Source organism: Brienomyrus brachyistius, chromosome 9 (assembly GCF_023856365.1).
Source record: "Brienomyrus brachyistius isolate T26 chromosome 9, BBRACH_0.4, whole genome shotgun sequence".
NCBI lineage: Eukaryota > Metazoa > Chordata > Actinopteri > Osteoglossiformes > Mormyridae > Brienomyrus > Brienomyrus brachyistius.
In genome coordinates this window covers 20,932,016-20,945,166 of record NC_064541.1, presented here as the reverse complement: position 1 = coordinate 20,945,166, position 13,151 = coordinate 20,932,016, and the positions used below count along the sequence as shown (strand labels likewise).

At 44.4% G+C, this 13,151-nt stretch overlaps 2 protein-coding genes and 1 long non-coding RNA gene across 16 annotated transcripts in view; 1 reads left to right on the top strand and 2 right to left on the bottom strand.

The window, feature by feature from the left end:
• Window positions 1-8: 8 nt before the first annotated feature.
• rbm12bb (RNA binding motif protein 12Bb) lies at window positions 9-3,895 on the bottom strand. Of its 3 annotated transcripts, none has more exons than XM_049026168.1 (2): window positions 2,970-3,895; window positions 9-2,445 (listed from the first exon to the last, which is right to left on the bottom strand). In XM_049026168.1, the coding sequence occupies exon 2, from the start codon at window positions 2,421-2,423 to the stop codon at window positions 447-449; it is 1,977 nt and encodes a 658-aa protein (XP_048882125.1). In that variant the 5' UTR covers window positions 2,424-2,445; window positions 2,970-3,895; the 3' UTR covers window positions 9-446. The 3 variants fall into 3 exon arrangements, with proteins under 3 accessions (XP_048882125.1, XP_048882126.1, XP_048882124.1); XM_049026169.1 differs by having other exon boundaries at window positions 9-3,172; window positions 3,720-3,895; XM_049026167.1 differs by having other exon boundaries at window positions 3,720-3,895.
• Window positions 3,896-6,690: 2,795 nt separating this feature from the next.
• Window positions 6,691-12,306, bottom strand: LOC125748595 (uncharacterized). 6 transcript variants are annotated; one of them, XR_007399604.1, is made up of 4 exons: window positions 10,493-10,574; window positions 9,984-10,072; window positions 8,448-8,918; window positions 6,691-8,348 (listed from the first exon to the last, which is right to left on the bottom strand). It is a non-coding gene; the product is annotated as an uncharacterized LOC125748595 (long non-coding RNA). The 6 variants fall into 6 exon arrangements; XR_007399607.1 differs by lacking the exon at window positions 10,493-10,574 and adding an exon at window positions 10,343-10,480 and having other exon boundaries at window positions 9,962-10,072; XR_007399606.1 differs by lacking the exon at window positions 10,493-10,574 and adding an exon at window positions 10,343-10,479.
• Window positions 10,603-13,151, top strand: part of setd2 (SET domain containing 2, histone lysine methyltransferase) — a 28,136-nt gene continuing 25,587 nt past the window's right edge. For 3 of the 7 annotated variants that reach the window (XM_049024923.1, XM_049024921.1, XM_049024917.1), the window contains exon 1: window positions 10,603-10,971. In XM_049024923.1, coding sequence (XP_048880880.1) covers window positions 10,937-10,971 — 35 coding nt within the window. In that variant the 5' untranslated portion in view covers window positions 10,603-10,936. Of the gene's footprint in view, window positions 10,972-12,251; window positions 12,356-13,151 lie in introns of all 7 variants that reach the window. The other 4 variants (XM_049024916.1, XM_049024918.1, XM_049024920.1 and 1 more) reach the window with 2 other exon arrangements.

The following is a 13,151-nucleotide window of genomic DNA, read 5'->3' as shown; positions in this document are numbered from 1 at the left end:
ACAAGAAATTTAGATAGACATAACAATAGGTTTATTTAAACAATGTGTGGATTACGGAACAATATGCTGAAATAAAGCAAATGAAGTGTTTTTGTCGACGCTTATTCACAAAGGAGAACTTACTTTCCCTACAATTCTTCAAATCTTGGAAATGAAAGGGAAAACAGTTCCATGAAGACCTTGTTAATCAAGTAAAAACACTATTCCCACCCCCCTACAGCGGGGTGTCAAGCTACTTTCACAAACCGCTGGAACAAATCAAGTGAATGATGGTTTCCGTAACCATCGTCAGTGAGGATGCACCATGACTGTACCACATTGTCTTTGTCATGTTCTATGAGCTTCTCGTTGCATAAGCTCAGTACATTGTTAAATGCTCAAAGCCTACCCAACACAACACGTCCCAACCAAACTTGGGCTCATTTTGCAGCCGAATGGTTCTGAATTTAAATGAAAAGCAGTTTAATTTTTCTGGTCCCAATAGGCCTTCCACTCAGTTCTTGGAGTGCAGTCATTGCTTCCTGGCGCGAGTGAAAGACAACTGTTGCAGTGCCCTTAGGAATGCCATTCTTGTTGCACTGCAGTGACACAGATCCTGGAATCACTCTATATCCGTAGCAAAAGTCATAAATCTCCTCAATGGTGATTTTTGGAGGCAGATTCACCAGCTTCACACAGGTGGGGCCATCAAATGGTTGCCCTGGCCCACCTAACCTTCTGTGTTGAGATCCATCCCCTCTGTCAATGGATGAGGCACGGCCATCTGTGCGCGAGTCAGATCTACTGCTACTCCTGCGTGAATGATCCGGTAAACTGCTTGGAGATATCCATGAATTTGACAGGACCCCGAAATCAGAGTACTCTCCTCCAGGTGAGAGGGGAGATGTCCTGCCATGTCTTGAAGAATACCTCTCGAGCTTCTTCTCCAATGATGGCCCATCTGATGAATCAAGAATCCCAAATTCCTGCATCTGTGCCCTAGAGATGCTTTTCAACATCACTTCCGACCCAAGAAACCTTTCTCCATTCAGAACCTCTGCCCTCAGTGCCTCCTCCTCGGATCGGAAAATCACCAAGCCCTCACCAAGCCCAACTCCCTTATCATCTTGTAGTAAGTAAACGTTGCCTTCTGGGATACCAAAGCCCTGGAAGAAGTCCATGATCTCCACCTTGCGCACATCAAATGGCAGATTCCGCACATAGAGGCAGATCTTTTGTGACCCCTGATAATGAAGTGAGTTTTCAAAAGACTTACTAGCCCTCTCTTCATGCTCCTCCAATTTCATCTTTGCAGACTCTAACATCTCAAGCATTTTTTCCTTGGAAACAGGAGAAACATACGTTGTTCGGTTTGCAAAGTCCACCTTGTGGCGTGCCAGACCAGCACAGTAGTCTCTGAGACTTCTAAACACCACAAACCAAGATCGTGTCTTCCTCCCATTTCTATCAAAGAGATGTGCAATTTGATCATCCTTCAGTGGCACAGGGTGGAAGAAGGCTTTCAAGTCACTCTTTTGCACTGAGTAAGAGAGGTTTTCCACCAGGACACAGTATTCTTCAACAGAAGGGGAGGCTGACCTTGACCTGTAGGCTTCCGGTGAGCGTGATCTCGTGCAATCCCTACCATACCTCCTCTCCACATGAACTGGAGACTGCCTCCTGCCAAACTCAACAGTGCTATCTACATATGCCTCAGCCTGAGCACACGCTCTAATCCACTGCTGCTCAGTACATGCGTTAATTTCTACGAATCTAGATCCAATGTACTCACGGTCCCGCTTTAGACCTTCTCTTGAATCATGCAGTGTTGCAAATTTCACAATTCCACTCCCATTGTTTAGTCCTCTTCGATTCTTCTGGAGAATCACATCGTCTACTTGCAGCCCATGGAAGAAATCTCTCACATCACCTTTTGTTACAGAAAACGGCAATCCCTGCAAATGCAGATACAAGCCATCAATGCTGTCTGGTAGAGTCTTTCTCGAACGATAAGGACGCGGACTACTCAAGCTGACTGGGCCTGAGCTACTACCTATATCCGAGCGGTTCATTCGCCAACCTTCCATGGACAGGTTCTCAGAGACGGAACAAGGCACTGTCTGAGCATTTGGTCTCCTGATCCCTTCGTTGTAAACCCTCCGCTTGCTTGCTTCAGATTTTCTCATGCTTGCCTCAAGGATGCTCTTCATTTCTGACTTGCTGCTCAGCAGAAGGTTAACGGGAGACCCTTTGATGCACCCCCCAGAACGAGTCATGGCCCGCCTCGCATCTTCATCTGAAGTAAAGATAATGAAAGCCTCCTCATGTTCTCCACCAACAATGTGCACCCCGCCATCGGGGATTCTTAGGCCAGTGAAGAAATTGCGAATGTCCTCAGAACCAGCTGTGATTCTGAGTCCCTGTAAACGGATGACCACCGCCATGACGGGGCACAACCAACCGCACCTGCAGACAGAGGGGTACAACAGAATAGCATTATTGTAAAAGACGCCTGTGTCCACAATTCCAGAATGTTCCCCTTCCGGAATGTTTGAAGGAATGGGAAAAAAGCAGCAGTTTCAGACACATGACATTGTGTAAACACTGAAAGCTCAAGGGACAAAGAGCAACATTACACAAAGTACTTTTTAAACCTTAGCTTCCCCACCTCTAAATCCCACCAGGATAACAAGCAATCCACAATCTCGTGCCTTGGCAGACCACTTTCACCTATATCACTTTAGCCCAAGAAAAAATGCTGCTTTTCTAATTGATTACTGCCTAAATACTCAGGAATCAAGCTCTACATTAGGACAACACTTCCTCTTCCAAGCAATCTGTAAATACCCAATGTGTAACAGATATCAGACACAGGCATTGGAAAACTTGCCATTTAACAATGCATTTCCTTTGACAAACTTCCAGCGCAATATAAGTGCAGCGACAACACAACCACCACGAGACAACTGAAAATCCAGGGGAAAAAATACCTCAATGTCCATCCACCTTGGCTACATCACATCCCTATTTCCAAAACAAAGTTTATACAAAATGTGTAGACCCCAATGATCTGCAGATCCCCATGACAAAAAAGGCAAGGCATGGCTAGAGATCACACAGAACCCAGAGAGATCCAGTGTAGGTCCATCCCAGCACATCCAGTGGCAAAAATCCAACCCATCATCAAAGGATCCTTTAATTAAAAAATGCAAGTAGTATCCACGTTACCAAGGTCAAATTCTTTGCAAAATCCAGCTTCGTTTAACCATGCATCATTCAACCCCACGGTTTACACTGAGCGACACAACAGTGTGGTTAACACCCTTACAAACACAAGCTGTTTATACATACTGTACATCTACGACTATTTTATGAGTGACATAACCATATAATGAGCCAGCTGGACAGAGTAAAAAGCGATTAGGGTTTATGTTATATATATATTTGCAGTCTATCATCTTACTGGCAAAGTGCTATCAACAGTATTATATTTTAGCATCAAATACGTTTATAATCATGTGCTAACTACTGAGCTAGCGAGGAAGTATTTCTAGTATATGGCAATTAGTCATTTCAGGAATTATTGTTAGTTTTAATCGCCATTGACGGTTATGGAAACTAGGAAAGTTTAGTTACAATACTAAATAACTACGTTAGTGTTAAACCAGCAGTATTACTGCATATACATTAGCGACTGGCTATTCCTTCCTGACAGATGCTGTTGCTCAGCAAACACTTACACAGATCGCCGATTTCTTGCTGTTCCTATATAGAGGATACGGGTGAAACTATTTTAAAAAGCTTGAAACACTGCGGCTTCAGGCATTATTTAAAAACCTTTAAGAACGCAATACCCGTAGGCCTATCCATCCTGTACCAGACAACATGGCGCATAGAAACACGGAAGCAAAGACCGAGTCGGTTTTCTTCTTCTCTTTAGTGCAATTACGTGGAATACTAAACCTCGGAATGTATACTGCTGCCACCTACAGGCCGAAAGATCTAATTCACCAACTATTTCAGCGGTATGTGCACTGCAAAGTCCGCCACAACGGAAAAGAGCTTCATTTCCTGCTAAAAAGTAGAAACATTATAGCATCAGATAAAGTATAGTTTTGGGGACCATCCAGCTTATCAGACCAATTCAGCACCAACTGAAAACTTGCCCCCAGTCTGCAGTGGACCAACATTATGTTCAGTCAGCAGAGCCTCACCCAGCCTTTTACCCTTAAACCAAGGGGTCCCACACTTTTTCAGCTTGCGAACTACCTATAAATGACCAAGTCAAAATGATCTATCTACTATAAAAATGTAAAATATGTATGTATAAAAATATTGAGTATTCTTTATTATTATTATCATTGTTATTATTTATTATTAATTTCCCTTTTGGATAAATAAAGCATTTTTTAATTGAACTGGGATTTTAGTTTCTTCACCTTTTTCAGCTCGCTTTTCGGAGGGAAGTTAATGTCGTAGTTTTTATGAACAGTCCGAAAATGCCGCTCCACGTTTCCCTTCTTCGGAATGACTGACAGATGAAGCAAACGCACTTCGAATATGACATTGCGAAAAAAAGCCACTCCTCCCATTCCGTATGGAAGTGGTAGGCTTTTGGCTTCTTACTTGATCCAGCTCCCCCATTCATTTTGATACCCTTTCGTAAGTTTAGTAGAAATTAATTGGAGGTGACTCGGCTGCTTGCTGGAGTTTTGCGGCAGCGTCTTCCATCCTCTATTTTTTTATGCCATGCGACCCACTCACTCTACCTTTGCGATCGACCAGTAGATCGCGATAGACGTATTGGGCACCCCTGCTCTAGCAAGATCACCTTTCCGTAAATTCCTGGCTTAAATAAAGTCATCTCATCTGCTTCCGCTCGCACTGTCCCTGCCGCTTCCAAAACCCTATGCCGAATTAATTTGAAAAGACAATTTAAAAACAATGTAAAAAGTGTCATTTGCTGGAACCAGCCTCTTTTCCCTCTACTCCAGGGGCGGCCAATCTTATCCGCAAAGGGCCGGTGTCTGTGCAGGTTTTTGGGGGTAACCTTTACGTCAGCTGTTCACACCCAGGTGCGAGCACTCTTCAGCCAATCAGTCCTCTAATTGGTAACCTAATGAGGGAGTCGCAGTGAAAACCTGCACAAACAGAGGCCCTGATCTACACTCACATGTGCTGCACTACACCCACCACACATCCCAATCCCAGAAAAATCTCTGAGTCTAAAAGGCTGGCCAAAAATGTAACTGCATCATTTTAATTGCCATTAGACCTGCAGTCAAGTTGGAAGACCCCCCACTTTTACCCAGAGGTGGACATTTCAGGTCCAGAAAGCAAAAATCCAAACCAGGATTTTGTTTCAGCCAACCAGTTGAACATAAAAAGTCTCAGTCACAGAGTACTCAACTGGTTGGTTGAAACAAAATCTTGGTCTGAATTTTTACTTTCTGGACCTGAAATGTCCATCTCTGCTCTTACCTGGTCAAACCCTCCACCCACAGCCCCCCTTCTTGCTGTGAATGCAGAGATTCCATCTTTCAGGTCCTTCTCATAAGTAATGCTACATCAGATGCTGGCATGCCTGCATGGACTCGAAGTGGCCGTTAAAACTGAAAACGGAAGGAAGGCTCTGAGACAACAGCACATACACCACAGTATAATCACACAATTCATCACCCTGTGCCAGATGACACAATATGGTAATTAAAAATTATTGGGGGTTGGGGGGGGTGATCATCCTTCAGTGGCACAGGGTGGAAGAAGACCTTCAAATCACTCTGTTGCACTGAGTAAGAGAGGTTTTCCACCAGGACACAGTATTCTTCAACAGAAGGGGAGGCTGACCTTGACCTGTAGGCTTCCGGTGAGCGTGATCTCGTGCAATCCCTACCATACCTCCTCTCCACATGAACTGGAGACTGCCTCCTGCCAAACTCAACAGTGCTATCTACATATGCCTCAGCCCGAGCACACGCTCTAATCCACTGCTGCTCGGTGCATGCGTTCATTTCTATGAATGGAGAACCAATGCACTCACGGTCCCACTTTAGACCTTCTCCTGAATCATCCAGTGCTGCAAATTTCCAGAGTGCCGGAAGGAATGGGGGAGAGGAGTGGCAGTATTCAGACACATCCATCCATCCATCCATTTTTCAAACCGCTTATCCTAATGGGTTGTTGGGGGTCCAGAGCCTATCCCGGAAGCAATGGGCACGAGACAGGGAGCAACCAAGGATGGGGGGGCCAGCCCATCGCAGGGCACACTCACACACCATTCACTCTCACATGCATTCCTACAGGCAATTTAGCAACTCCAATTAGCCTCAGCATGTCTTTGGACTGTGGGGGGAAACCGGAGTACCCGGAGGAAACCCCATGACGACTTGGGGAGAACATGCAAACTCCACACACATGTAACCCAGGTGGAGACTCGAAGTCCCAGAGGTGTGAGGCAACAGTGCTAATCACTGCACCACCATGCCGCCCCATTTCAGACACATGACATTGTGTAAACCATAAAAGCTCGATCAGACGACAAAACACAACAATCCAAAATGATTAAAAGCTCAATGGGGAGGGGTGGGATGGTGGTGAAGGTCACACATCCTATGCATCAGTCAATTCACCTTCAAATTAAATTAGGAAAATACCCCATTACAAATTTGTGTGGTAAGTTATCTTACTTACTAAAATATGACTGGGTCAGCGTAGCATTTTTAATATTTTATTTAGTATTTAAAATGTCAGGAATAAGTTTTAGTAAGCATAAACAAACTTGACAGGAGGTAATCTTAGCAAAATCCTTGGCTTGCATTACTTTACAAAGCACCATCCTTTGAAATTAATGTGACATGATTCTTGAATAAGTTGAGTCAAGAGCTGTTGCTAAGAAGTAATCAACTGAAAATTCAATAGCGAAAGATCTTGGTATACATGGTGTACGTCCCCCAAGCCTTAGGCTTGATGTGTCTCTTACTACAAAGAAACCGACAAAACAAATGCAGTTCACACATATTTTGATTGTGTCATTCTCACTTCACCAGACGACAACATTACCATGTTTAATCATATTCTGGGATCTTACCGATGATCAGTTTTATGTTCCGAATAGTGACACGATATACAAAGAATACGAATATTACTATGCTGCATAGGGAACACAGAAACTACAAATCTTATGAAGTCATCAAAGTGCCAAAACGACATGAACATTCGTCATAGTGCAAGCGATGCGTCTGTGGCTGAAATATAATTCCACGTTGCCTCCTTTCCCTTGGGCTCTGTAGTCCTGGACGATGACCTACCGCATGTTCCAAGTTTGCTGGAAGTCTAGCACTCCCAGCGCTCCTGACAGATCATGTAGGCTTGTGCTTACCCAGTGACCGCTGCATGACCCTCTATGTCAGAAAAGCAGTACCGCTGTCGGTAGAACACACGGTGCAGAGGTGGATGGATGCAGACCAACTCATGACTCGCATCTGAAATCAAACACGCATTCTGGGTTTGATTTCACACACACAGCTAAAACAAACCCTACTCCAAACATGGAAAAAACCTCAGCACTTAACGCCACCATGTTAATGACACAAAGAATATGAAAAATTGGGAGGAGTGCAGTCAGCACATTTTTCTTTTGCGTGTTTAAAAACTGTGCAAACTATCCAGATCTGAGGATTGGCTCCACAACAGTGCTAAGATTGTTCATCTAATCTGATGTAAACTTGTTCATAAGTACTTTCCCTTTGGGTTGTTGAATCGGGTTAACCTTCAGTTAAGTTTCGCTTATTCTCCTCTGGATTCTGTTCGGTTGACTCATCCACCCAGTTTAGCAGTTGTTATTTCTAGTTGCATCCATCCAATTGCCAGATGGGGAAAAGGAGGCCCATATTTTAGTAAATATAGTAAATAGTAAAGAGGATTTGATAATCATTGGTTAAAAAGGCTGGAACACTGTGTGCAGGCACTGTTCCCGTGGGCAGCCAGAAGAAAAGATGGCGGAGTGGTGGAATGGATCAGTGGCTAATGGTGCTTCAAGAGAATGGTCTATGGTGGGGATGGGTGGAATTGTTCATGATGTCAAGTTTTCCCATCATCCTACTCCCTGCACCAAACACTACATTATGTCCTGTGATGGAGATAACTTTTCATATGACTTGGTTCAGGTGTCTGGCAACATTTCTCCAGTAAACCAGAAGTACACTGGCCACTGCGGACTGGAAAAACGTCCTTCATAGACAAACTCCAGGGGGTCCTGGTTGTCTGTGACCTATGATCAGTAGTGTTTTAGGGCCAGTCTCTCAAAAGTCTTCAAGGTAGCTGCGATGCCCCTTTTTTGGCAGCAGAAGTACACGGAGCCAGGGCACCTTCTGCAGACCCAGAGAAGACAACAAAATAAGAAACCCAATAGAACCTGCATGAGACATACTGGACTGTCAGCACCCTGAGGCCAAGACCCCACCACTTACCTCTGCATAGTTTCCTCAGCATTTTCCTCATGTGCTCAGCAAACCAAATAGTCTGTGAGGTCGGGTGGCTGGAGGGGGGGGGGATGGTCATGGTGTCTTCAGTGGGGAAGTTGCAGGGAGGTGTAAAAGTACTAGAGGGGCAGGAGCAGTTGTCACAGTGAAGCTGGCAGTGTTGGGGGAGGGCTGGGCTGGCAAGCTGGAGTCAGATCTGTTTAGCAGGTTTTAGTTCATTATCCCTATCCTTGTTCCTTTCCACTACAAAATTTCCAGGCTGCTTGTACCTTGTGTCAGTTCTCATCCAATTCCACACCTCCTTCAGGCTGTTCTGTTGCAGCTTACACTCAGGTTTCTTCCTGGAACGAGTCTTGCCCCTCGCTGATCTGCTTCTTCAGCCCCACCTATACCCACATGATATTTTTCCTGTCTCCAGACCTGAAGCCTCACTTCTTCTTGTTCAGTAGGTCATACATGCTACATAATACAATATGGAAAAATGTAATTATGCCAGTAACAGAAATTATTCATATAGAAGCAGTTAGCAAATAGAAATGTTATGCATATATTGGAAAATACTATATTACTGATAAAAAAGGTAGGAGAAGAGGGACAAAGTCGGTTTAGTCTGCAGTCCTTCCCACCATTATAACAGCAAGTAGCATGTTCCTGTGGATCAATGAAGGCACCACCATCCAGTTTTGACACAACAGCAAGCATCTTTGTTGGTGCAGTCTATTAAGAAATGGCCTCCACTAAAACGCTGCCTTTGTCTCACTTAACGCCTGAATCCTTTCCCTAGGCTCTTTATTGGTCAGCAGCCAGGATGAGGCCTAGAATTCCTTTTGATCTCTCTCTGGAGGGGGGGGTGCATCATTCCCTGTGTCTGGTCAAAAGAGCCTCACCTGCTGCTGCATGGATTTATGTGAATTTCTCTCTACAATGTTAACAAACATCAGCAAAATTACTATGATCTTTTTTTAAACTGTGACACAAAGATTACTGGACACAAACATATGTACATAGAGACCATAGTCAGAATTGTGTTGCAGTGCTCTGGCTGGATGGTACATATAAATCCCACATAACAACCGACTCTTCCTACATTAAAAAAAAGGCCTTAGAATTAAGCAACTTATTAACATTTCCCTTTTGAAACATACTTTTACTTAATGATTTCTGAAAGCCTGTTGCAAACCATTGTTGTAGACAATTTCTTATTTTACACCCTTTTACAATACATATAGGAAAACATATTGGTGAAAAAAGAAATGGCATCATTTACTTGCTGTTCACCAATAGCCAGGACTGAAGCTAGAAATCTTGGGAGCCCCGCTCCCACAGAGCCAGCCTATGCCAAGGCCCTTTTCCCTGGCCTGGTCAGTGTTGCCAACTTCCCATCCTTGAACGGGTGACTTGAAAACACAGTAACAGATGTAGAATCTAATTTTTTAAGAATGTCCCAATGCTGCTATGGAGCTACTTCTTCAGGATGTGCTGGTAAAACCACGATGGCTTACCTGGTATGCGCCAATTACCCACCTAAAGGGCTGCCAACTCTCACGCAATGTGCCGTGACACTCATGCTTTCAGACTCTCCCGGTCATCTTACGGCAAATTTATATTATTCCCTTATAAACATAAAATTAGCAATATCACAAGCGTTGTGGTAGTGTGCAAATCCTACAGACTAATTACAAGGTAATAAAACTGCTAAATACATGTAAATGTGTGTGCAGACTTGTTTCGAATTGAAAATATCACTCCAGCTAACTGACAACCATGGCAGTATTAAATGTACCGGTTGAAAAGACTCCACAGATTAAAAACTCCGACAAATTTCCCACAACACGTAAGAATCAGCGAAATGTACGGCCTATACTGTTCCTTAATTAGCTCACCTTAACTCGGCACGCAGTGTATTTATTTCTATGATATCGTGAAAAAGCAGTGAGCCATACAACATTATAAAGTTAAACTTTAGTGGCAGGCTTAAATGGGTCGTGTAATTTTATGTTACCATTTTCTCTTTTTGATGACACTACTTTTACCTCGCGGTCTTACGTCGTCCATCGGGCTCGAGTCCGTTCCCAAACACGGCTCGCGCCTGGTGACGTCAGAACTCGGCCGGGAAAGGCAGGCTAGCGACTGATCTCGTCATGGCGTTAGAGGAGGAGTCGCCGCGGGTAAATCGTATTCGACTAGGTCATTAGCTAGCTGTCTACATGGCGAATGTTTAGTTAAAATAAAGATTCCTAATTGGCCCGTGAGACTTACAGCGGTTCCCCCCCATGATCTGCGATTAATCGCATCCGTACAGTCTCGAGTCTCTGCCCGGCTGCCCACTCGATGAACGCAGTCTGACTAGCTAGCTAGCGGCTAGGCTAGCCGGCTAGGCTTTCAGGAGTAAGCCGGTTCGGATTTGGACTTCGGCGCCGCTGGATGTTTTTCAGTCAAGCCGAAGAGGTCTTTTCGTGTCGCTTTCGGCGAAGAGGATGGGGGACTTCTACGACCCGGAACACCCGACAGAGTGAGTATTTGAACCGTCGTTAGGGGCTAGCCTGGGAAAGCCTGCGAAGCGCGGAGCGATGGTAGCCACCGTCCGACACACTCTTTCTTGGCGTCCAGTTGTCAGACCTGTAGGGGCTTAACTGAGGATTAACGAGCGGTTTAGCCAGCTAAACCGTGACATAGCGTGAACCCCCTTGCCGGTTAGTTATCCGGCGAGTTAACGGAGTGTCCCTTGCAGGCTGACAGCAGGTAAGCTGAGTCCGTAAGTGAGTGGCTAAGCTAAGCCCGCTCATACACGCACACTTCAGCAGTTTCCCGGAGGGGCAGTCGTCCGCTTAGCCCATAAACAAACACGACGGGAGCGGCATTACGTAGCTACGCTCTGCAGCCGGGTAAATGTGTCTTTTAAGTTGAATTGAAGCGACACAAAACTACTTTTGGGGGTGCTGACAGGTCTGAAGAGCGGTTGATATGGGCTAGGAGTTGAGGCATCTAGTCTCACAGGCCTCTGTACAGGCCTTGGGATCCGCGGTGTAAACCACACGGACCCCCACGTCTCTGGTGTCATCTCCTGGGGGCAGTGCTAGCGCCGAGCTCTTATTTTAAAGACTTTACGGTGTGTCGTGTGCCAGTCAGCCGGCTCCCCGTGTCTGTTCCATCTTTGGGGCCGTATTAAGTGTCCGGCTGGCTACGGTGACTAAAACAGACGATCGCTGGCATGAGTGCTTTTTAAACACCGCGACTCCATTATTAGCCGCGCTGCTACATTCGCAGAATGAACATGCAGTAATCGGCATTAAAATTTATCTTTTATATTTGTAAAACGTCTTATTTTTAGATTGGATATGCAACCCGTGTTTAATTCGCGTATTCACTGATAAGTAGGTAACTTGGCTCGTTGTTACCTAGTTGATCACCCGCCTACCTATACGCGTCCGGAGCAATGGCTCCCAGTGGACACGCTGAAACAATAGAAGCGGCCACCTAGATGGAGGCGAGGCGTTTCTGACATATCTACCAGAAATCGACCAAGAACGTCAAAAATCGTCTTGCATTTGCGACGTTCACGCGGCAAGTTAATGGCGGACGGGGACGCAGTCTCGGGGATCAAACAGTGGGGGGGTTGCGTTTTCGGTGGTGATGTGAACCTGAGCAGCCTCTCAACACTGGCCCTGGTGATAGGGGGCACGGGCGGACACATCATGTACATTGAACGCCCATTTATATGCTTCTGATTACTTACCTTGTCACGAAGTGCACATTTTGGTTCAGTTTTTACAAGCTTTTCCTCCTTTTCAGAAATGTTGGAGATTCCGTTCCGAACTTCCTTCCAAGCTGGAGAGTAGCAGTCGTGCAGTTCAGTCTGGATTTCTCTAATCACCAAGCTGTTTTATAAGTCAATGGTCAATGTCATTCGATGTCATTTTTGGGTCTTCTAATTAGGTTTTGTCTTATTGAACACATTCGTGTCACATACAGACTTAAAGTTGACTTGCAGCACCAACTTTTTTTAAATCTTGCTTTTGTCTACCTTCTATAAGTGGATATGGTCAACCTGTGTATCTCTTCCTTTAGTTTTCAATTGGCAAAAAGCTGAAATTTAGCATGTAAGGTGTCTTGTCATACACTTGAACTGATTTACTGTAATGTTAATGATTTGTTGGTGATATCGATTGGGTACTAAGTATGTCTCTCGACTGTGTTCTCAATTGCAATGGACAACCACCATCTACTCTCTTTGACAAAGTTAATGACTGTCATTTTCATGTAGCTTTTACAGCATATTGAAAATTAATGATCAATGCAAAACTTAGTTAAAATTAAAGTCTAGCAGTTGGCATCTGTTAATAGGTAGTTTACCTCATATTTGAGTACCTGCTAGGGTTATGTAGACGAACAAGGCACGACAGACGGATTTGTAAAGTGAATTTACGTGTTAATTGTAATGTAGTGTTGCACCATTTGGTTGCGAAGTTAAGCCTTACAGCCAAACGTGAGCCAAACATGGCTTTTGTATTAACAGTGTGGGAATGTGGGCTTTTCTACCACTGGCTGCTCATTTTTTGTTTCTAAAGGTCAAAGAATATTAGTTTTGAATTGCAGTACAATCAGTTTGATTTTCGATTTAAGATTTGCAGTAGCTACCTTGTAATCTAGGAATGTAAGAAGACTGGTATTTTAATCTGTTGTATGAATACG